At 45.1% G+C, this 24416-nt stretch overlaps 2 protein-coding genes and 1 long non-coding RNA gene across 7 annotated transcripts in view; 2 read left to right on the forward strand and 1 right to left on the reverse strand.

Moving 5' to 3' along the window:
* ST3GAL4 (ST3 beta-galactoside alpha-2,3-sialyltransferase 4) overlaps positions 1-2316 on the forward strand; it is a 118349-nt gene extending 116033 nt beyond the window's left edge. For 2 of the 4 annotated variants that reach the window (XM_072611545.1, XM_072611538.1), the window contains exons 14-15: positions 1391-1448; positions 1984-2316. In XM_072611545.1, coding sequence (XP_072467646.1) covers positions 1391-1448; positions 1984-2144 — 219 coding nt within the window. In that variant the 3' untranslated portion in view covers positions 2145-2316. Of the gene's footprint in view, positions 1-761; positions 899-1390; positions 1619-1828; positions 1924-1983 lie in introns of those variants that run through there. The other 2 variants (XM_072611541.1, XM_072611539.1) reach the window with 2 other exon arrangements.
* The window catches only part of KIRREL3 (kirre like nephrin family adhesion molecule 3), a 757177-nt gene continuing 735074 nt past the window's right edge, over positions 2314-24416 (reverse strand). The window contains exons 11-17 of one of the 2 annotated variants that reach the window (XM_072611536.1): positions 16791-16891; positions 14082-14280; positions 12268-12303; positions 8963-9070; positions 5626-5735; positions 4179-4265; positions 2314-3585 (exon numbers count right to left, since the gene is read on the reverse strand). In XM_072611536.1, the coding sequence (XP_072467637.1) occupies positions 3142-3585; positions 4179-4265; positions 5626-5735; positions 8963-9070; positions 12268-12303; positions 14082-14280; positions 16791-16891 (1085 nt within the window). In that variant the 3' untranslated portion in view covers positions 2314-3141. The remainder of the gene's footprint in view (positions 3586-4178; positions 4266-5625; positions 5736-8962; positions 9071-12267; positions 12304-14081; positions 14281-16790; positions 16892-24416) is intronic. The other variant, XM_072611537.1, reaches the window with a different exon arrangement.
* The window catches only part of LOC140505503 (uncharacterized), a 45819-nt gene continuing 33181 nt past the window's right edge, over positions 11779-24416 (forward strand). Inside the window, exon 1 of the long non-coding RNA XR_011967534.1 lies at positions 11779-11909. This is a non-coding gene — a long non-coding RNA (uncharacterized lncRNA). The remainder of the gene's footprint in view (positions 11910-24416) is intronic.

Here is a 24416-nt window from a genome sequence, read left to right on the forward strand (position 1 = left end):
CCTTGTCCCATTGCTAGTGCCCACTCCCTAAATTTAACTTGTCTTTAATTTTACATTTACTTTATATGTTTATTTATATACATATTGTCTCCCTTCGTATAATATAAGCTCCTTGAAGGCAGGGGCTGTTTTATTTTATTTTTTTTGTCTTTGTATCTCCAGTGTCTCAAATAATGCCTGGCATACAGCACATGCTCAATAAATATTGATTGATTGATTACAGGAGCCATAGAAACCTCTAGGAGAAAGACAATGAAGGTGTTTACAGGATCATTGCAGGACCCCTTGAAGATCCAGGGGAAGACTCTTTGGGAGCCAGATAGGCAGGGGTCAGCCTCAATCAAAGATTTCTCAGACAGAGTTGAGGCAAGAAATAGGAAACGGAGTTAGGTGTATTCCTTAGGCTGTGACATTTATGTTCCTCTATGTGTTTAGACTGAAGTCATCTTAGGATAAGATATCTAAACTTATCAATTCTATGTTTGTATAAGATATTTTAATTTCTCTTAGTTTCTAAGCCTTTAAAGAAGTTCCAGACTTTGTCTCTTCTGAACTAAGGAAGGTATTTGGTACTATTTGGTAGTGGTGGTGGGGGATGGAGCAGAGTAGCCCTAGAAGCCAGGTAAGGGAGTGGCAATGGTTAGGGGCTTTGGAGAAGACCAAGATAGATCTGAAGTAGAAAGCAGAAGGAAACCTCCAGATCTATCAGAATCTGAATTGAGCACTCTTCCCTACCTGCCTCTATGTCTTTCTTCACTCAGGGAGCTCAGAGGCATCATCTATCCCTATGGCTTCACTATACTTCTTCAAATACAGCCAGCTTCAAGCCCAGGCGGCAAAGAGATTTGACATTTATGGAAGAGTTGTAACCTCCTCTTCTAGGAAACACAAAGAAATGGTAGGAATAGCCACAAACATACTATATTGGTGGCAAGCCTGGGAAGAGGGAGCTTAACACCTCTCTAGCACCTTGAACCCAGTGATGAGGTTCTAGGTTAGCAGCAAGACCCTACTGTAGCCATGGTGGGGCGGGGGTGGTAGTTGCAGACCCTAATTTCCTGACAGACTTGTCTTTTGGAGGTCATAAGGAGACTCAACCTTTATGCATCATTCCTTCAACTACCAGCTGAGACAGAGTGGCTTAGGAGGGGAGGCATGCTCCTTGTTCATCCTATATTGGAATGTGTGACTTCAGGGCTTCCATCCACATGGAATATGGGAGGAACATGGATATGGGAGGTCCTCTGGAAGAATGTTGAAGGGCTGCCCACTGCCCACACCTCCCCCCTTTCTCTTTAGCTCTTCTCTTTCCCACCTTCGTGTTTCACACTAACTTGGTTGGGAGATATAAATAAGGCTCAAATAATATTCTCTCTCCAATCTTTTGTAGGGTTTACAGAAGAAGACATTTAGCCTTGGGCAAACAGATCTTGAGACTGCTGGGAAAGGTGATTGACGTAGCCCAGAGGAGCTGGACAGCTCAGCTTCACTGGCTTCTCCACAGTCCCTCCGGGCCTTTACCTTCTCTGTTGTCTTTTTCCCTCAAGTGGGCTTTATCTCTCCCTTTAGGTCTGCCTTGAGTCTGTCATCAGGTCCTAGATAAAATCTCCCTTTCTAAGGAAAGTCTTTCCCAATTCCTTTTAGTTCTAGTGCCTCCCCTCTGTGGATTATTTCCTGTTCATCTTGTTTGAACATAAGTGAACATAATCCCCATTGGGGTGCAGACTCCTTGAGATATGGGATGTCTTTTGCTTTCCTTTACATCCTCAGCACTTAGCACAATGTCTGGCATGTTAACTGTTCTTTCTGTTGCCTTCTATTCCCTCAGTACTGTGCCTGAAATGAAGGCATAGGGACCAGGATACTGGGTGTTCCACTATCTGGAAGAGGACAGCGGGCTTCCTCTGTTGGATCCCAGAACTGTCCCTGTTTCTCTGAGCTATCTCATGTTTTTGTGAGGCTGCCGTTCTCTTCTTTCCCTAGCTCCACTGCCCCTGACTGCAAAGGTACAACAGAGATGTATGCAGGGTAGAAGGACATGGACTGGTTCAGCATTGGCATTGCTTCTCCTGGATCAGCTACTGAGGATCTTGGGAAGAATGGAGAATGAGCAATGGACTATCCCCCTGAACCAAGTGGGGTGAGAGTCAGACTGTACTGCTGTCCTATAGAGTGGAAGAGACTAAGGAATATTCCATGCCCAGATCTTTCTGTCTACTCACTCACTACCTTGACTCTTTCCCCAAATCAATTCCTTTTGGAATCATGTATTCATTTTCACAATACCTTTCCAGTGAAAGAATCCTGACCAGAGAAGCTCTCACACCTCTTATATTAACTCCAGTTGTGCTATGGGGGTACACAAAGCAATGGGGAGCGCAGAGAGGTTCTGTGTTACAGAAGGAGGGGGTGGGTTTTGGCAGGGGCTACTTTCAGTGCAGAAATTCTCCCTCATCTTCCTCCTTCTCAGTGCCATTAGCCTCCAAGTCAGGGGATCAGCCCCTAATTCAGAATCCAGGGATGTTGAGTCCAAAGACAGAATTGCAATAATATGGACACAAAACACCAAACAGAAATGGGGGGGGGTGTTGTCCCTACCAAGTTGATTGGGGGAGCGCATCCCACTCAGGGCTGCTATTGGCTTCCCAGTCTCCAAAGTAGTAGCTATGAACATCAGGGAAAGATATGGGGTGCCTAGAGTGACAGTGTTAGGAAGAGATTCCCAATTTCCCCAAGATTGCAGAGGGGCACAGGAACAAAGTGGAGAAATATGGGTACCTGGGGGATAGAGCCCCAAGAATGGATAGCAGTTTCATTAAAGCAAAGTGGTAGCTGCTACCAGTACTTGTGGGAAGGGAAGGCAGCAGAGCTGGGGTCCCTGGGAAATGGGCCAGGGGCAGGAGGTTGTCCAGCATTGGGTTCTATGCCCTCAGCTACATTCTTTGTCCATATTTCCCATGCCATGGTCAAGGAGAGAGATTTGTGCTTGATCAGAGCTTTGAAGTGGGATGGTGGTGGGGGCATGATGCTGTCCTATGGATCAGCTAGTCCTGGGGTCCCCGCCACAGTATCCACAGTCCCCTTGGACATCATGGTGCCCTATTCTCCCTCTCCAATCCCTTTCCCATGGATCTGGGTCCTTCACACGTGAGTCTGCATCCTCCGCTGCAGAGGTCGGCTGGGGTCCGAGTTCTGGGAGGAGGACTGGGAGTGGTGAGAAGAAGAGGCAGAGGCCTTGCTGGCCTTGTCAAACTGCACGTAGCCGTCCTGCTTGCCGCTGCTGCTAACGCTGCTGTCACACTGCGTGTCCAGGAAGGAGCTGCTGTCGCTGAGGGATCCTCTCTGGAACTCACGCTCACACAACTCAATGGATGAACTGCCCATGCCCAGCACAAATCTCTGCCCATAGTCGTAGAGTCGACTCTGACCACTCAGGGTGCTGTAGATGTTGGTGAAGGACATCCCTGTGGGGACTCGTTGTTTTCCGGCAGGGCGTAGGTCAGGCTGGCAGCTGGAGAGGGAGATGGTGGGAGTGGAGTGGTGTTCCTTGAAGGTGTTGACGCTGTAGTAGCCATTGGTGGGGTCCTAGACAGGGAAGAAGGAAAACATGATTGTGCTGGGCTGGAGAGAACCCAACCTGGCCTTTTTAATTGCTTCATTAGCCCAAAGTGATTGATCAGAGGATAGGAGTTCAAAGAGGAGAGGGGCAGGTTTTCAAGGGGTTCTGGAGGTTTGGAGACACTATGAGGAAGGGACTGATTGAAGGGGCTCTGGAGTCTAGGGCACCAAAGTCATAAAACACATTGGCACAGCTGTTTTGTGAGCAGTTTGGGCTTAACAAATGCTCGTTGAACTTAATTATATGAGTAATATTCAAATTGAAAAATCATCCTGAATACTCTGAAAAATAAGACCATCCCCCAGAGTTGCAGCGAGGAGCCCTGACACTTCAAGCTGTCTTAGTGTGTGTTAGGAGATGGTGGTATCACTTGAGTGGGGGCTTGTCCTAGGATGACCTTCTGCTATCTTTCTTGCCCAATGATCATTGGGGGTCTCTTGGGCTCACCTTGGATGTTGAGGGGTTGCATCAGCTGAATGTTGGAACCTGGAGTCCATCTCTAATATTATTGCCTTGCTCTGTAAATTCCCACAACAACCCTCAGGGCTTTGCTTTTTACCTTTAGGTTCTGAAATTCCTTCTCCTCCTCCTTGAGCACCTCCAGTTGTTTCAGAACTGAGTCCTGCTGGAATTCCCCTCTGTCCATCTGCAATGGAGGATTTTCAGTGAAAGGGAGATGAGACAACATTCCCATTTTTCCCAGGGGGTATTTTCCCAGGCATGTTGAAGATGGTGCTTTTCTCAGTTACTTTCACTGAAGGGCAGAGAAGCTTGGATGAAATCTCAGACTTTATTATTTTTACTTTTCAGTCCCATGCTGGGAGAAGAGATAGAGGGCAACGGGGCTGCTAAGATTCTACTTGCCCTGGTTTGGGCCTTGGGGGGTTTGCTTTCCAATTACAGGAAAACCAAATATTGGCTATGAATCAAGAGGCGCTGCCCTAGTGAGTACATGATAAGCTTTTTCTAAAGCAATGCCAGAGATTTATGAATATAAGCTTTATCCGGCAGAAGACAGAGAATAATTAGGCATAAGATTAATGATAAACTTGTGTTTGTGCCCATGACGTTAACAGTAGATGCTCCATATGCTTTTGTTATATTGAACTTACAACCACCATGACGCATGCCCTGGCAGGACACATCATTTCCTGTTTCTCACATTTCTCACTTGTGATGTTTGTCCAAAGTCCTGGCCTATTACATGAACTGGGCCTTTTTCCTGCTCCCCACCCCTCCCTTTAATGAGTCTCTTCTTAAAGTCTTAGGGAGGGGCCTCATCCCCCTCCCACTCTGCCCTTTCCTCTCTTCTAGGATCACTCTGATTCTCATTTTATTCTGGGATCCTTCCTGTTCTCTCACCCACAGAAAATCCTTCAAAGATGTCCTTCCTTGGTCAGGAGACCACGTGAGGGTGGGTGTGGGGAAGGAAAGACACAATGGTGTCAGTTTGGATGTGGGCTTCTCATCACTTCCCCATTGCCAGAGAATATCCATTGACCTTCCTAGAGAATGTAGTGGTGTCCTGAAGGTGGGGAGCTCAAGCGGGAGGCTATCAGAATGGGAAGCTGGCCTTGTCCACATCCCTAGGGATACCAAGGAATAGCCCTCATGGAAGGAGCCATCTGTGGATTTTCCTGCCAGTCCCAGCACTTATCCAGGGAAACATGGAGTTACCACTGAAATCTGGGCTTGTCCTCTCCTTGCTCAGGGGGCAGTTGGGTATTTTCTTAGAGGTCTGTGAAAGAATTACTTTTTTTCCCCTGGGGTTGCCTTTGCAGAGAAAAGAGGGGAAGAGTACAGAAGTGACCTTGGGCTGAGCCCCTGGACCTGCTGCTATCTCTGGCCTTGTGGTGATTTTCCCTGATTGGTTAAAAAAGCAGGTGGGGTGGGATGTGTTTTCTACTTCTTGACTTGAACTGCTAACTACTACATCCCTCATGCCCAGAACCTTGAGGAATTAGTAGATGTGGGGATGAGCAGGGAGCAAGAGACAACATTTTTACCATCAGCTGCTTGATGGTGGGGTGCTCCTCAGCATCTCTCCCCGAGGCAGGCTCCTTGTGGACAATCTCCACTCGGATGTCATTCTTTGCAGACACCACACCTTTCAGATCTGATCGGAGAGTGGGGAAAGACAGAGGTTAAAACGACTCTCACCCTGTCCTCACTCCTGTCATGGGCCTTTACTCCCCCAAATGGGGGAGGGCCTGGTCTTTCTGAGCAAAGCACCCTCTGTGTAACTGCTCTTCAATCTACAATTCAAGAGGACTGATGAGCAAATAGCCCTGACTTGAAAATGGAGACCTGTTGTTTGTGGATATCTGGGTTCCCAGTATTTGATCGATATATCAGCCAGGTATTCAGTGATCCCTGAGGTATTACTGAAGGAGCCCAGAGCACATTTAGGGTACTCCAGACTTTAATACTCGAGAGGGGAATTACAGCAGTAGCTAGCATTTACAGAGCAGCCTTTAAGGCTTTCAAAACACTTTACAAATACCATGGAGGACAGGTGCTACTGTTCTTCCCATTTTGTAGATGAAGTCACTGAGGTTATATGACTTACCCAGGGTCACAAAGCTAGTTAAGTAAGCTGGAAGCTGGATTTGAAGTGAGGTTTTTTCCTGACTCCAAAGTTTATTATTTTAGTGACTGGAAGATACTCGGCACGTAATAAATTCTTATTGACTGAATCTAAATTCAGAATTCTCTTTACCTAGCTGCCTCTAGGTATCTCATGGGCTACTTAGTTCAAGAAGCTTGCTGTTTGGGGCAGGGGGAAGAACTTGACCTATCAGTTCTTTTCTACCTCCAAGGAAACCATCTTGGGGCACACATCAGCTTCAGCTTTCCTGCCTTCTTGTCCTTCTGTCAGTTTTAGGTCTTTGTCATTTGCCTTCACACAGTGGTTGCTTGTCTTCAGAACTGTGGTCACTCCAATCATCAAACCTGATCACTTTTCCTCAAGCACTGTGTGATGAAAGGATCCTTCCTTTATTGGCATTTCAACGATGTTATTACTGGAAGTCTAAATCTTGCACTACACAATTGTGAGGCTAGGGAAAGAGTGGAGCTGGTAGCTGGGCCAGGACAGGTGTGAAATGCTAATTGGACTCAGCTGGTGTTAAGTCTGCCCACTCTGCATGTGGAGTGAGAAGGAGAGGCAAACTCACTGCAAGTGGGGACTTGGTGGGAGGGATAATAGTGGGTCAGAGTTTTGAAGTCAGAAATGAAAAGGAGTTAGTTTTAGGAGTTGGCTAGGGGCAGCTATATCTGGGACCATCTCCAGGGATCCTAGCAGCTGACCAGATAGTAGGGCTAGGCTTAGTTAGATGCTCATGGAACCAAAGGCTAAGGAACAGCCCGCTTTGCAAGTTAGGGAGTGTGGTCAAGGCAGGATTGAGAAAAGGGATCAGAGATGTAGAGACAGGGTCAGATCAGCCCTAGAAGATTGTGTCAGCTGCCACTTAAGATAAAATGCCTGTACCCGTTTATGTATTTCCCTTTAGAATATAAGCTTCTTGAAGGCAGACATTGTTTTGTTTGCTTATATTTGAATGGATGTCTTTTTCTCCTGCCCTCCCTCCCTCTAATCAATCTACTTAAATTGTTTGATATTTTGTTCTTTCTTTGTCATTTATTTATTTATTTTAAAAGATCTAACATTTTTCTCAGGTGAATAGAACAGTGTTTTCCAACCACTGATCTCTGGCAAATTTTATTTTAGCAGTTTGTAAATCTCTTACTACTAAAGATCCTTACCTTTGAGAGGCAGCTAGCTGGCACAGTTGATAGGGTGCTGGGCCTGGAGTCAGGAAGACCTGAGTTCATATTTTATCTTAGATGCTTACTGGCTATGTGACTCTGCACATACCATTTAACCTCCATTTGCCTCAGTTTCCTCAACTGTAAAATGGGATAATAACAGTGCCTATTTGTAACACTTAGCCCAGCACCTTTGTGTAGTAGGCCCTATATAAATTCCCCTTATTTTAAAAAATCTACAAACATAACTTGGCTTGAGCCTTGGGGAGTTTCTACTCAACAGGACTGAGCAGTCAGAGGTAAAGAATTCAGATTATTTTACTCAATAGAGGCACAGTTTGGATTGAGAAACACTGTCTTTGAGATTAGGTGGGGCTTGGTGGCCCAGTGACAAGAGAAAGAAGCCACGAACCAAAAGCTCTGTGGCAGCTTGAACCCACTAGAAAGAGAGTGCGAGAAAACTTCAGTTTGGGTGGGTTTTTAGATGCAGCTTCAAATGTTTGAGACTCTTTCCAGTCTTGGTCCTTACGTTTTTGCTTCCATTTTTGAGCCTTCACACATGCTAGTAAAGCCTTCCTCATCTCAGACCATCTCGTGTTCTGACCATCTCTTGCCTCCTTTCTGCTAATCAATGCATGTCCTAGCCTTCAAAACTACTTAACATTCACTTTGTGGGGAAAGCCTTCTCAGGTGACCTCCTATGGGCTTATAAAACTCCATTCACAGAATCAGGGAATATTAGAATGGAAAGTGTCCATTAGAATGTCATCTAGTTTAACCTCCCACCCAATGGAGGAATATCTTCTATAACATCCCTGGCAGGTGGTAATTTATTCTTAACTTGAACACTTCTAGTGATAAGGTTGCTATTTCACCTGGCAACCCATCCTATTTTCAGAAAAAGAATTGTTTGAAAATTTCTTCTTCTATGGTGTCCGGTTTGGTTTTTGTTTTTGTTTTTTAATAAGTTCTACTCATTGGTTTAGAACTTCTGTTCTTTGGAGATGGCACAGAGGAATTCTCTTTTCAGTGACTTAAGGGAAGATAATTGTTATGTGTGTTTCTCCTCCTCAACAGTAAACCCTTCCCTTTTCCCTAAGTCTTCTTTCTGGGTGAAAGATTTCCAGTTCCTTCAACCACTTACTCCCAACATTCCTTTTGGCCACTTATATGCATACGTTGCCATATAATTGCATAGTGTTTGTACTTGTTGGTATACATTCCTTGCATTCTTTCTTTAGGACTGTTTCAAGTGTGTGTGTCCAGTTTCACCTGTTAGGCTGGAAGCACTCAAGGACAAAGGGCAAAAAGAGCAAGTTGCTTTCTCCCCACTCCCTTTTCCTCTTCTTTTTCCTCTTTGCTCTCCTCCTGTTTGCTTTGCATCTCTGCCTAGCAAAGAGGGCAGGACTTTATACACAGAAGGAAATTAATTGAAAACATTGGGGGTGACTGGCCATATTGTGATCAGGGTTCCAACCACAGGACCTACTCAAAGCTGAGTGGTCCAACTCTGGTTGTATTCTCACCCTCCCACCCTGACCCTGAGAAGATCCCAGATCCCCAGATCCTCCATACTTCTCTGGGAACGGGCACAGCAGAAGGCCACAATGGTTGCCATGAGGACAAGGAAGGCCACACCGGCTCCCACCGCTACCCCAATGATGACAGACATTGGCACAGACTCTGTAGGAAAAAAAGAAAGCACCTATTATGGTGGTGGTGTTGGGAGACTCAGCTCAGTCACTTCTTACAACCTTTCCTACAACTCTTGGTGTGAGTAGGGCCCTTCACAGGTTGAAGAGGGAGGCACACTTAGACAGACCTCCCTCCTTCCAGAGAAATGCAGACTGGGTAGACTAGTCCCACCTTGGTCAGACTGATCTAGGACCACTGGTGGTATGGGGTACTGAGGGAAGGAAGTGATATGAAGGTGACAGGAAGAACTAAAGAGGGGATTGGGACTGGTGGGACAGGATTAGCAGGTACAAACATTGTGGGGTAAAGGGCAGACGTGCTGAAGAAAGTAAAGGGACAGGAACTAGTCACTGGTAGGAGAAGAGTTCTGGAAGGCAGAGCATGAGGAATGATTGGGCAAAGGAGGATGCTTTTGGGTGGTGAATGAAGGACAAATAAGATGTTCAAAGAATCCACTAGTCAGAACCCTGGACAGGAGAGAATCACCAGCTCATTTTTATTTGTATGTCTTGGGAAACAGCTTAACAGTCTCTGTCCTTAGTGGCTCAGAAAGCTCTGCCAAGCTTCCAAGGAATGGACAAATGGAGGAGTGGGCAGTGTAGCTTAGTGGGAGAACCTTTTGGAGAATTTTATAGCTGCATCATCTTCACTAAATGCAGTCCTCCCTCTCCAGGAGAGATAAGTAGAATGAATGGGTCACGGTCAGGGTTCTTATCCCCTGAAAAGATACGGCTCCCCTCAGTGGACCTTGAACCTGCAAGGAGGGGCCAGAGTCCATAGGTCAGTGGGATGACTTTCAAGGACACTCTCTCATTCTAAAGGAGACACTTCCCCTCATTTCTCCTTTACCTAGCCCTGTTTTTCAATCTAAACTGGTCCTCTGAACTTTCTGCTATTCTCTCTCTTTACTAGTCGGTCGAGTTCTTGTGACATTTCTGCCACTTGAATTCTGACCTGACTCAAGTGAGAAGTCATCCAGCACTTTCCTTCCCTGGGGGGACTGTGAGGAGCAGAGAGTAGATTACTGACTCATATTCTTCTTTGGAAATCTTGGCCAGCAATCTCTCCTAGGCTGAAACGTGTCAGCTCATCAGGCACCAAATCATCAAATGTTAGAGTGGGAAGGTACCTTAGGGAAAATCTAATCTAATCTCCTTCTCTGGATTATAAAATTTAAACCCTAAGAAGGGAGGACTTGTTCAGGATCTTACAACTTGTTAGTGGCAGATCAGGATTTTCTGAATGACAGTTCCTAACTTTTTTCACTATGCATGCTGTCCCTTAAGCATCTCATCAGGACAGGAGGTGGGATAGCAGGCAAAGATTCTGAAGAGTGAAAGTGGTTTGGTGTCAATGTCTGACCTGACTCAAAGATTCCAGCAGTTGGGATCTCAGTCTTCCCCTAGCTTTTTCAATCCTCTCCAAACCTCCACCTTGGTAGTGCATGTCCAGTAAGGCAGACAAGGCCATAGGGCAATCGTATTTTCTGCAGAGGTCTCTGGGGTCCTTTTTTGTCCCCAAGAGCAAAGAGAGATAGTAGTGATCTAAGGCCCTGAGACTCTGGCTAGGGGGCTGGCACACTGGGAATCTGCCCATGTAGACTATTTGGATCATCTAACCCTGATATCCAGGGCCTCCTTTTTTGTGGCTCCCTAATGGGTGGGTCAAGAAAAATATGGGAGAGATGGGGAAAAGGGATCCCCTGCCTCAGTCCTATCTTCTACCTGGTGCTAGGCATCCTTACAATGAAAAGGGGGACTGAGAGGACCTGGGGATGATTCTTAGCAGAGAGATGGAAAATGAAGACAGGTAAGAGAGATACTTTTCTACTCTGCCAATGGAAACTCTCTGCAGGGGTATCAGTGAGACTATTATCCTAAGGGTCATAACTGTCTCTGCCTGGCTTCTAGTGGTTCTCCTGGGTTGGTACCAATGCCCTTGGGAGTGTGCATGGGGCACTTAACAGAGAATAGGTTGACTCTGAGAACCAGTCTGGTCTAGGAGAAATACAATCCAAGGGCTTACTGGGCTAGGCAGACACTGGAAAGAGGCCTGGGTTTTTGATCAGAAGAACTGGGTTTAAGAACCAGCTCCCTCCCTAATGTAACATTGAGTAAGTCACTTAAAACTCTCTTAACCTTTACCTAAAAAAAGGATAATACTTGTATTACCTACCTTCCAGGGCTGTTGTAAAGATTAAATGAGATCCTGCACATATGGGCTTTTAAAACTACAAATCCCTGAATGTTAGTTATTAAATACAAGAAGGCAGAGATAGGGTAGGAGGAGGTTAAAGCAGCACATGCATGGTAACTGGAGAACCCAGCCCTTCCTCATGTCCTGCTGAGGCTGAGGTGGCTGGCAAGATTTCTTTGGGGCCAAGGTGGTTGGTAGTATCTATAAGAGGACAGAGCATAGAGGTGCCTAGGACTCCAGCACAGTTCCTGTGAGGCTAGTGGGGCTAAGACTTCTTGTCAGCTGTCTGGGCTCTGATTTCCTTCTTAGGTTTTGTGTCAAGCTTCTACCCGCTATGCCTCCCTTGTCTTGTTCCTGCCTGGCACTTGAACAGAGCTCATCCAAGCATGGGAGGTTTGCTATCAAGTTTGTTGCCAGGTGACTAGAGAGATGGACACTGCCCAGTGACCTAAACCTGACTATAAGTTGCCAAATATTAGGCAGGTGATCCCCAGGTAAGAAGGCACAGACACTCAGCACTCACCAGGGGTAGAGATGGCAAGACCTTGAGCATCCCAGCAAGTGAGAGGCAAATGGTTACTAACTAGAAGTCAGAGGCCTTCTTGGAGTCCAGGACAGACAGAAGTCTAGGGTAAGGGGAATGATACCCAGGGACACATACGATGCCAAAGGGCTGAGCTGCTTCTCAGAGCAAGAGCATCAGGCCCTGGATGAGAAGGACAGTGGGGGTGGGGTGGGGGCGTGCAGGCAGTGGTGACAGTTCAAGGACCAGGCCTGCTTCCAAGCATTGACAAGATCAGGTTCCCTGGGTCTCTGTTCTGACCCATGTTGGGGTGAAGGAGGCTCACTGGAGAGCCTCCATTCCTGCTCCCTAAATTGTAGGAGTAGTCAGTCTGGGGCCGACAGAAGCTTTCATCTCCTCTTGGGTTTCCTCCCCACCTAGCCAACCAGGCCCTTCCCACCCCTCCCCTGGGCAGCTCCTTTCATACCTGCTTCAAGCCCAGCTCCCGACTTCATTTCCGTACCTGTTTGGAAATAAAGCAAGTGTCCACAGCTAGGCCGGGGTGGGGGTGAGGGGCAAGCTAGCTGGGAGGGCCTGGGTGAATGCTGGAAGGGAACGCTCTTCCTAATCATAATTCCTAAACCACCCAACAGACTTAGCCCTTCAGAGTCGAATTTAGAATTTATTCAGCCAGAGTTAGAGACACCAAGGGGGGAGCGAGGTGGGTGGGGGTGAGAAAAGCAACAAGGGCTGGGGATACGGGTAGAGGGCTAAGGAGGGGAGAGAAGCAAGGACCGAACATTAGGGGACACGCAGGAAAAGGCTAAGGGGCTTTGGGATGACATGTAGATGATGTCATGCAAATTATGTGCCAATAATCATGTAAACTAGAACTATTATTAGGAGAATGGATGCCAGGAGACAAGCATGATGGCACTATTATTTCAGGCTCCTAACAAGTTGGGAATCTCATCTCAGGGTCTGGGTGCCCAGAACTGGGGAATAAAGTGGAAACAGCCAGGACTCAGGGGCTGACTACTCTGTGTTCTGTACCTAATATCATCCTTTCAAGGAAGTCAGGGTCAGGACCATGGCCAATTCCTTCAGCCTGGACCACCTACAGGGCATTTCTTCTGGGGGTTGTGGGGAAGGGAGAATCCTGAACATTTCTTAGTGGGAGAGATCAGTTATAGCTTAAATTCTGGAAAGTGGTCATATGACTTAGCCTCTAAGCGATTAGCTGGGACTGGTTGGCAGAAACTGAATCTGAGTTGTCCCCCAGTCTCTCATTTCCTGCTCCTCTGGAGAGGAGTTCTGGACATACTGCTTTTTCTGAGTGCCCATCTATGGCTCAATTTCTAATTGTCATCTGGAAGAATCCACTCCCTCTGGAGTTTGACTTCAGCTCCTCAGTCAGGGTTCAACTAGAACCATCTTTGCACTGCTTGGGCATCTCAGAGATAGCATCTAGCCTGGAGCTATTGCCCTTCCCCATGTCACTGAAGCACTGACTGCAGCTGCCTCTGGAGCTCTTCTGGTCCTAGAACTGGGAATACCTAGACATCTGGGACGTAAATGGGGAATGGGAACTCTTCTTCCACCCTCTTTCCCTTGCCTTCCTTCTAGCTTGGCTGCCCTATATCCACCCATTTACCACAAGCCCTTGGTCCTTTCAGATGGCACATCTCATTCTATATTAATAGGAAACTTCAGAGAGCTTTTATAGAGAAGGGTCTTTCCTGCCCATTTACCCTGGGTTGGGCATCTTTTGAGAACTCTCATTGAGCTGGGTTATTTTTCCTGTTTTCTTTCTTGAAGACAGACCCAATGTTCCCATCATACCAACATTCTTTCTGCCCCCTAGTGGCCACTCCTCAGGTCTGGATTGCTCCCCTTAAGCATTGGGCCACTCATAATGGTCCAAATAAGGTTATTTGACCAGGGATCTTTGTAAAAATGGGAGAAGGAACAGAGCAGTTCAAGCTGCTACTGTTTTGGCTGCTGCTTGGCCTGCTTTGAGGAAGTTGACTCAGTCTTGCACAGTGGGCCAATAACCTTTCTCAAGGATATACATGAAAGTCCAGAAATGAACTTGAGTCCTGTTATCTTGCTATGGGGCCAAAGCCTCCACTTTTGCCAAACTCTTCTACGCTCGAAGTCCTTTTCTGTCTCTCCATGATACAGGTAGAATTTTGCCTTAGGTGTTCCAATTTTCCAGCAGACTTCCCTAGCCATCCCTGAGTCAGGGACCCTCCACCCAGATTCTCTTCTCCCCTTCTTAGCTCCCTCAGCAGCGCCCACCTTGCTCCTTGAGTCGTATTATCTCTGTATCAGAGCCAAAGCTATTCCAGGCTGTGCAGTTATAGATGGTCTGGAAGTCAGCCCGAACGATGTTGCTGATGGTTAGCGTAGAGATGACACCCTCTTCAGTGCTGACAGTCTCAACTGTGTAACGCCCTGAGGTCCCTGACTCCAGGACATTCTCCTTCCAGGACCAGGCCTAGGAAGGTGGAGAAAGATAAAGATCAGCCACTGATGCCATCTTAGGAAGGAGGTTAACACCCTTACCTTCTACCTTGAGCCCCAAGTTTCTGAGTTTTTTTATACACACATACAAGAGTCAAGAGTTTGAGGTAGGGCTACTTCAGAAGGCACAAGGAAGCACCCATTCTGTGTACTTTTCCACACTGGGTAGGGAGCAACAGCTGCTTAAACTCCTTGACATTTGGCTCATGTGCTATGGACAACCTGTCTGACTTCAACAGAAACATGTACCTACAGGAACAGATCTTATAAATGCACAAACATGGCTATACATCATTATCCATGTATATATAGACAGTCATTCTCATGTGAACATACACACTCATTCTAGGTCATTCTATGGAGAAATGCCATCCTTCAGAGTGTGTTCTGAATGGGAACCTATGTTTGCTTGTGTGTAGAGGTTTTGGTACCTGTATGTGTCCATTAGATTATAGATCTAGAAATGCCAGGGGCCTGTACAATCTCCTCGTTGTACAGATGGGGAAACTAAGGCCAAGAATGGTAAAGTGACTTGCCCAAGGTCATACAGGCAAGAAGTGACAGAGTTTGAATTTGAACTCCTAATTCAGAAGCCACTGTTATTTCTACCACACTGTTTTTCCTGGGGGGTGAAATTATGCAGACCTGTATGTAGAAGATAAGACCTGTGAGTGCTTAGGGATACTGATGAATGGAAGGGTAAATAAGTATGTAGAGAGGTGTGTGTGTGTACATATAGAATTTGAAGGTATAGGAGTGTAGTCACTCTGCTTAGATTCTGGCATGTGTCAGAATGTATGTATAGTACAATGCTTAACAATATGATTGTGCAGGATCAGAGAGGATTATAGCTGGAAGACTTTAGGCATCCTGAACCTTTTCCTGTGTCACAGACTGTAATGGTAGCCTATGGACCCCTTCTCAGAATATTATTTTTAAATACATAAAATAAAATATGTAGGATCACAAATGAAATGCAGTTATATTGAAATGCAATTATTAAAACAGTAAAAAAATATAGTTCATGGAGGGCAGGTTAAGAAGCCCTCATCTAGTCCAATCCCTTCATTGTTGGGATGAGGGAGATGAGGCAGAGGTTAAATGATTTGTCCAAGGCTGCAAAGCTAATGAGTGCTGGATTCCACCTAGAACCTGGAGTCTAGTGATATTTCCATGATACCAGTGGCTCTCCCCACATGACAGTAGTACTATTAGTACCTACTGATTGAAGGAAACTATTGGATGACAAAAGCAGTACCACTCAGTAGTGCTTTGAAGTACTTTGTAGCTACATAAAGACCAAAATCACAGATTCAGATATACATGTGGATTTGTCAGCTCTCTGAAATAGCCCTCTGGCCTCTCGCCATCCACAGGGTTCCTTGGCTCTTCTATCCCTTGGTCTCTGTAGCCATACGAACAATACAGTGTTTACGTTTATAAAAAGCACCTTCACACATATTTCCTGCAAATCCTGACAAAGGAACTAGATGAACAAGACTCCAGCAGCCTGGATGTTTAATTTGGTGTGAAGAGCGCCTGCTCATGCTCAGGCTTGCTAAACTGGTCCAGTGTTGGACTATATGGCTGTTCTCCATGGACCACATTAACTAAGTTCAGAGAGGCCCAGAACCAGGAGGGACATAGAAGTTTTTAAGTCACAGCAACTCAGAGAGATTATCTGCTGAGGTGTAAAGGGGGTTATGATTTGTGTCCATGTGGATAGAGGTTTAAGAAGGTGATAAAAATCATTGATTTTTGGATTTTTCCTTTACAAATGTTTTGGGTCAGGGGGTCTTAACATTAAAAAAATTGTTATGGACATAGAATGATGTTTTAAATAATTAAAGAAAATGCCAATTTTCGGTGAGACATCAATGAAAATAAGGATGTAAAATTTTTTTGGCCAGTCCAAGTATATGCACTACTTGAAATCCAACCACAAAGTCCAGCAACCCCAGGTTAAGAACCCCTCTGCTGCATTATGGATGAAAAAGGATTTTATGGTTTAGCAAACTATTGCTAATAGTTTCCACTTGTTTCTTTGGGAGAATGCCTACTAAGTTAGAAACAACTAACCAAGCCATTAAGTAAGTTAGGGATTTAGCTGCCTCATTTTAGCTTAACAACAACCCTGTGAAATAGAGAGGGCAGATTTGTTGTTGTCTTGTAGATGAGGAAGCTCAAGTCAAGGGACCTGACTTGACATGTCCAATGTCACAGAACTAGTTAGAAGTAAATCTTGGACCAGTTCTTGATCAAATGTAAAGTTATGGGTACTGACTGTTATATTTTTGCCTTTGAATCTATGCCCAGGGCCTGACTCATAGTAGTCACTTGATATATGTGGTATGGATTGAATGAGTCTCACAGTCCTTTTCTCTGGTCCTCACTTTATGTATATGCATTTCCATCTGGCCCTCCCTGCCCCAAGGTGGCACTGGCCAGGGAGAAGCGACAGTCATCAGGAGGCTGTTTACTCACAATTCGGTCTGGTGGAGGGGTGCTCCGGATAAAACACTTGATTTGCCCTTTCTCGCCATGCAAGGCATGCTGGGTCTGGGTGCTGGAGATGATGGGGGGCCCTATGGGGAGAGATATCAACACATATTAGGGAGAGTGAGTGCCTCCAGTTTCTTTCCTCTTCATGTCCCCTTCCCTACTGACCACAAATTCTCAGAATGCATCTGTTAGGGATTTGGAGACAAGTATGTGGCAGCAGGGGTGGAGGAAGAGAAGGAAAACAGCTGGGGAAGGAAGTCAATCCTGTTCTTATTTGTCTGGTCTTTGAGAAACACCAATTCCTCTCTAAAATGACTTGGAAACAGAGTCTTAGAGCACCGAGAGGTTAAGTCCAGCCAGGGCTGTGTAGCTAGGGCGGCATGTGTCCGAGGCAGGACTTGAACCCAGGTCGTCCAGGCTCTGAGGACTGCCCTGTATTCACCACGGTCACTATGCACTACTGGTGTTTCCTCTAATGTGGTCCAGCCCCTTCAACTGATGCCATTCTGAAGATAGCCTGCAGGGGGAGATCTTGCATAACACAAACAACATCCTCTCCCTGGAACCTGCTGGTCAGAAAAGGGTGGATTCGGTTAAGGATCCTGCCCAATCTCCCTGATAACCAAGACTGATGGAGCTATTGGGGCTTTTGGGCTTCCAACTCCGCCTGAGCAGTCCCATGGAGATAATCCTAATAGTTCACATTCATCTGCTGCTTTATATTAAAAAAAAATTCCCCCTAAGCAATAACCTTGTGAGGTAGCGGCAGCATTATTATTTCAATTTTACAGACAAGGAAACTGAGGCTTTGAGAGGTTAAGTGACTTGCCAAGGCACAGACCAAGTAAGTGATAGAATCAGAACTTAAACCCAGGTCTTCTGATTCTAAGTCCAGTGCTCTTTCTTCTTCATATAATGTTTCTTAATGTTAAGAATTTGTCACCATCTAAATAATAGCTAGTATTTATATAGTGTTAAAAGGTTTGCAAAGTGTTTTACAAATATTACTTCATTTTATCCTCACAGCAACTCTGGAAAGTAGGTGCTATTATTATCCTCATATTTACAGATGAGGAAACTGAGGCAAACAGAGGTCAGATGACTTGCCTAGGGCCATACAGGTAGTGTCTGAGGTCAGATTTCAACTCAGGTCTTCCTGTCTCACAGTCTAGTACTCTATGCACTGTTGCTGCCTACTTGCTTCAAACAGGCAATGGAACATGACTCTACAACTGCCATTAGCCTTATCCCACTCAGTTGTAGCTCCTGAAATCACTCTAGCAGTTTACCTACACAGTGGCATCAGTTTTGTATATGTCTGCCTTGTTTTCTCCTTTTCCCACAGAAAAGCAATACAAAGAGTGCTTGAAAAGGCCACTCAGTCAACAATTTTTCCTGTCAGGGAGTTCTTCCTTAGAGCTTATCCAAGTCTTTCATGTTGCAAGGTAAAACTATTACTTGCAGGTCTGACTGCAGTGGTATAGCTGACTGAAAGCAGTTGTGATGATTCTCTAATAGCCTTCGAAAACTTTGAAGATATTTATTGCCCAGATATCTCCTATTATTGGATGTTATTTAGGCATTTTGTACACTGGCTAATGAGTAATTTGTTTTGGTTGTATAATGAGTTTCCAACTCATGAATACCTGATATCCAAATGTACCTAATTTGAAAAAGGGCTGTTTTAGTTGAGGACTGCCTCCTTGTTGGAGTGGCCACAGGATTTCTTCTTTGCCTTCGGGGTTATTGCTTCTCAGCCACAGTTGCCTTGGAGGATTTCTCTCCCTTATCCTTTCCTAATTGTTTGGGACTCACAGGACACTTTTTGTGGAAGTTGTGGCCACGGTAAGAGTAGAGGAAAGGGAATGTCTGTTTCCATTGCTTGGAATCCTAAGTTGGATCTTGGAATGAGCTTTCCCGTAGAAGCAAGGTTATCAATAGTGATTAGGTTCTACAGTAACCCTGATACCTTATGGATCAAAGAGGGTTTTGTGAGCTAGCCTGGGAACCTAACCACCATTTATAACATTGCTGTTATAAAGATGGGATCCTAGGCAAATATACTATAAATTCTCCTAAACTGACTTACAAACTTTTGGAACACAATCCTTTGGTAAATTGAGGATTTCCTATGTAGGTAATAGTGCCATGCACAAATGTCAGGGTTTGCTGACCCCAACTGGTGGATTGAGGTGACTCCCAAGGCTGCTTCCTTATGAAACAGACTTACAGGCCTACCTAAGGAAAAGCTGGGCTGTCACCTAGTACCTAGCATAGTGCCTGACACAAAGGTAAGAGTAAAATGTTTATTGAATTTCATCAAGATGCTTTTGGCTGGGAAAACAATCAGAAGCTACCAGTTAGTAGACAAAGGGGATAGGCAGGTTTGAGCAGACCATGTTTTAGAACTAGATGGGATTTGGGGGTGGAAAGAAGTCACAGAAACTCAGAGTTGGAAAGGAATCTAGGAAATCTAGCTTGGACCTGCACAAAATTCACCCTTTGCTTGAAGATCTTTTGTCAGGGGGATCCCGTGACATCCTGAGGCATTCTGGATGGTTCAGTTTGCCAAGTAATTTTTCTTTATGTCCCTAATTTAGGGATGGGGGGCCTGTCATTTCACTGGCATTGGGAACTCCCTAATGAAAAAACACCCTCCACCAAAGTAGGTCAGCATGTTTTATGAAGCTTACAGAAACAGAGAAGTGTTTCAAGCATTGAGAAGCTAAATCACTTAGCCATCATTACATAACAAGAATGTGTCAGAGGTGAGACTTGAACTCAGGTCGTCCTGGTTATAAGGCTCCTTCCACTACAGCATGCTGCCTCTTAAGCTAAAATATGTTTCTCGTCAACTTCTATTGATTGCTCCTAGTTTTGCCCTTTGGGGCCAAGTAGAATAACTATTCCTCTTCAATCAATCAATCAACATTTACCAAGCACCTACTATGTGCCATGTGCAGTCCTAAGTGCTGGATACAAAAAGAAGCCAAAGATAGTCCTGCCCTCAAGGAACTTGCATCCTAATAGAGGAGACAACATGCGTACAGATATATACAGAGCAAGCTATATGCAGGATCAAAAGGAGATAATGAACAGAGGGAAAGCACTAGAATTAAAGAGGGGTTGGGAAAGACTTTCTGTAGAAAGTGAATTTTAGTTGGGACTTAGAGGAAGCCTGGGAGGTCAACAGTCAGAGGGGAGGAGGGAGAGTATTCTAGGTATGGGAGACAGTCAGAGAGAATGCCTGGAGTCAAGAGATGAAGTCTCTTGCTCATGGAACAGCCAGGAGCTAGTGTCATTGTATGGAAGAGTATGTGGCCAGAAGTAAGGTAAAGAAGACTAGAAATGTAGGAGGGTGATATGATATGAAGGGCTTTGAATGCCAAATAAAGCATTTTGTATTTGCTCTGCTTCCACTTGACATCCTTTATTAGGATCTTAGGGATCACCTTGTCTAATCCCCTTATTTCTCAGATAGGGAAACGGAGACTCAGAGAGGCTAGGTGGTCTTCTGACTCCCAGATCAGTGTTCTTTCTGCCACACCATGCTATCTTTGTCTGGGAGGAGGTGGGGATGCGGTATGCCTTAGGTCTCAGAAGAGCAATCCATTTGAAGAGAGAGGTTAGAACATAGATGGGAGCGGGAGGAGAAATGGGATAGGAATTAAGTCATTAGAAAGTGCTAGTTGATCTTGGGTACAAGGGACTGCTCTCAATTTCACTTCCAGTTCCATTTAGGAACAGAAAACTAGGATCATTGAGTTTTTTACAGTATGAACATGGTACTTCATGGGAATTCTGTGCCAGGGTAGTGGCTGGGATAGTGTCTTCTCTGAGTGCTTCTCTATCACTCCTTGGGTGCGGGATGGGGAGCTCATTTCTCATAAAATAGAGCAAAGAAGGCTAGGATAAGGGGTGCAGAGAACAGTAAATTACATTGGGAACAAAACAAAAATTGCTGCAAACATAATTGTTGTTTATTAGCCCCTTTAATTAAAACAGATTTGCATTTCTATGAGCAGCTCATAGCTAAGGGGAAAAAATACTAGGGAGTTTATGATGGAGACTGACTCTAGCATGTGAGTGAGGCGGAGGGGAAGGAGAAAAGTGAAGTTCTCATTATGAGTGGAACTTCCATTCTGGTGCAGGGTTGAGGAGGGGTCTCTGAGCTCCTGGAACCTCCCAGGCCAGAAGGACTGAGATCTGGAGTGTCTTCCTCTCCAGCAAGCCAGGAAACTGGACAGCTCCTGTCCATGGCCATTGGCTTACTGACTTCCTTTTAAGTCCCAACTGAAATCTCATCTGTTATAGGAAGTCTTCCTCAATCCATCTTAATTCCAGTGCTTTCCTTCTGTTAATTATTTCCTATTTATTTCATGCTTTGTATATATTTATTTGTACATTATCTCCCTCATTAGATTATAAACTCCTTGAAGGCAGGGACTTTTGTCTCTTTTTGTAACCTCAGCACCTAGTACATTGTTTGGCACATTGTAAGCACTTAATAAATGATGATTGATCAGTTGATTGATTAATGGTATTCTCACTTATAAACTTTCTTCCTCCCAACTTCCTTCCACTCACTAGAGCTAGGGTTTCTCAGGAGTTGTCAGAGCTAGCAGACAAGTGAATGTACATTGCCCACTGGGCAGAGGGACTGAAGGGAAATCAGGTAGGAAGTCAGAGTTAGAAAGTAGGATATGTCTGCCTCCCATGGAGACTAGTTTTCATGGTTGGCGGGAGGCCAATCCTAGATCACTACTGACTCAGATTTTTGAAACGAATCAGGTGAGACCTGAGTATCCTCAGAGATGGAAGCTGAGGCCTACCCATTTCATTTCACACAGTGGCATCAGCAATCATCTTCTCCCTCCCTCACCCCCAAAATAGGATCCAGTTTCGGTGAAAGGCTCAGCTCATTCCTGACTTTGACACTTAAAATCAAGAGCTCCCTAGGCCCCTCTCCAATGGGCCAAGCTCTATTTAACACTCACCCATTCTCTAGACAGCAGGTGGAAAATCTAGCTCCTTAGTGCAGGCCACTAGCTAGCAAGGGTCTTGTCACTCATCTCTTACCACTGGATAAGTCAATCCCTAGCACACATGAATGATTGGCTTTAATATCCCTATCATGATATTTCAGCATCTTGGTTGGCCTTTTTACTTACTAGGCTTCCCTTTCCTTCTGCCAAGTTGATTGTTGAAACAGTAACTATGTTGGTGGCCTCCTGGGATCTTTATGGGTGTGTGGAAGGGAGGGACTCTCCAAAGTATGGCCATTAGGCAGAGTATCCAGGAGAGTGAGTGAATGAATCTCCTCTACCCAGTAGAGCTGCCATCTTGGAGAGGTTTCTTAGGAGCAAACTCTGTTGCTTAAACTTCTAAAGGAACACTTAATATTGGTCCCCCTCATGGCTCTACTCCCTTTCTCAAATCATTATTATTTTTTAAATTACTGGACCTATGATTTCATTGGTATAGAGAACTCTCCAGGAGGAAAACTCTATCTAACAATGCAGATCAACACTGAAGAGTTATAGAAAATTGTCTTGCAGTGCCAAGAGATTAAATGAACTTGGGTCCAGTCACATAGTCAGCATGTGTCAGAGGCTGGATTTGCATCTAGTTTTCTTAACTCTGAAGCTGAATTGCTATACAGTCTACCACATTGCCTTTATCCTAAGTCCAGTTCATATGAAGTACTCTGATGTATTTCCTCAGAGGTGTTTTTTTTCTTTTCTTCTCTGTCCAATAATCTAGTCTAATGGACTTAATGACGGGGTATCTGGGGATAACTTCTGTGACTTAGGAGTTCCAGCTTGGGGGATAGTAATCCTAAGACTGAGTGCTACTCCTGGATCAGAGCACAACTAAAACTTGGGGAATTCATTGGACTGGGAGCTCAGTGAGTCTGCAATGATGTAGGGCTGCATCTCCCTCATCTCCCCAATCTAATTTGATTTTAGGCAGCATTAGCAGAAGTAGAGTGTTCAGGACAAGAGACAAGAGAGTCCTCTTCTGTTCTGTTCTGTTCTGGTCAGAACATAGACCAGGAATGCCACATTTTAGGAAGAACAGTTGACAGGAAGCTGGAGGCCAGGGTGGTGAGGACACTGGAAACTGTCCTCTGAGAGCTGTTTGATGGAATTGCAACTAGAGGCATGGAAACTGTTTTCAAGTACTTGGAGGGTTATCACAAGGAAGAGGGATTTGATTTATATTTCTAGGCTCTAAAGGGGAAAATCAAGGTCTATCTATCTATCTGTCTGTCTGTCTATCTATCTATCTACCTTCTTGTCTGTCAATCTATCACCCATCATCTCTCTTATCTATCTATCTTATTTTTCTCTATTTATCTTTTCTATTGCATCTGTCTACCTTCATCCTTCTCCTCATCTCTGTCTTTCTCTGGCTTTTCCAATGTATGAAAATTATAAAGATGATATGGAAGAACATCTTAAAATTCATCCTAGCACAGACTAGAAGTGAGTTCTGCCTTGCCTGTGGTATTCAAGCAAAAGCTAGGTGACCACTTGTCAAGGATGTCACAAAGGAATTCACTCCTTAGGATAGGAGTTGGATTCCGTGAACTCTAAGGACCCTTCCCTCGAAGATGGTTCATGATTCTCTAGTCAGCAGTGCCTGAGAAGAACTGGCTGTACACAGCTCAGGACCACTTTCTTCTCCCTAGAGGTGGCAGCAGGGTGATGGCTGAGCAAAGTGTCAGACAGCTTACGGGCAGGAAAAGACTCTAGCCTCTGTTGCCATGGATATAAACGGAGGAGTGATCAGATGCTGTTATTTTTAGCCCTGCAGTGCCAGTTTATTGGTGGCATCCTGGGGACACTAGAAAAGGCAAGAGGGCTGCAAGCTTTGGACCCTGACTGGGGACAGGATCTCGGCCCGGATAGACTTGCCCCTTAGGATTCCAAGGGTTTGGGGCAGAATAATCATGGAGCAATAGGCATTCAGTGACCCTGAATCACCAGGTAATACAGCAGGCTGGTTGAACAGACCCATAGGACTTCAGCAAGAGCCTCTAGCCAAGGTGGCTGAGGGGGAAGGTAGCTGCCAGTAGACAGTGGACTACTACAGAGCCTTGTGTCGGGACAGCAGGGGCATGGGCAGATGGCCCATCTCTGTGCTATTTCTGGGGATCAGCTCAATGACTCTGCCCCTTGGACCCAGGTAGAGACAGGATAGAGTGGGAAATATCAGGCATGGACTGGGAACAATGTGAGGGAGCTCTTAGAAGAAGCAAAGGGACAGTAACAGCAGCAGCACCACCAGCAACAATAATAATTAGAATTTATAATGCTTAAGGTCTTTTCATGACCCTCCGAGGCAGACACCATAAAGCATTGTTGTCTCCATTTTATAGATGAGGAAACTGAGTTTAGGAGAGATCAAATGAGATAATCCATATAAAATGCTTTGCAAACCTTAAAGTGCTACATAGGTGTTAATCATTAGCTATTGTAACCATAATATTTGCTCAAGATCAGATCTCCTGACTGCAAGGACTTTCCATTACTTCACTTTTGTGATGTGTTATACAGTGTTTGAGACTAGATATGTGCTTCCTAATTGCTCTGCTATTAGTTT

This window comes from Notamacropus eugenii, chromosome 5 (assembly GCF_028372415.1).
Source record: "Notamacropus eugenii isolate mMacEug1 chromosome 5, mMacEug1.pri_v2, whole genome shotgun sequence".
NCBI lineage: Eukaryota > Metazoa > Chordata > Mammalia > Diprotodontia > Macropodidae > Notamacropus > Notamacropus eugenii.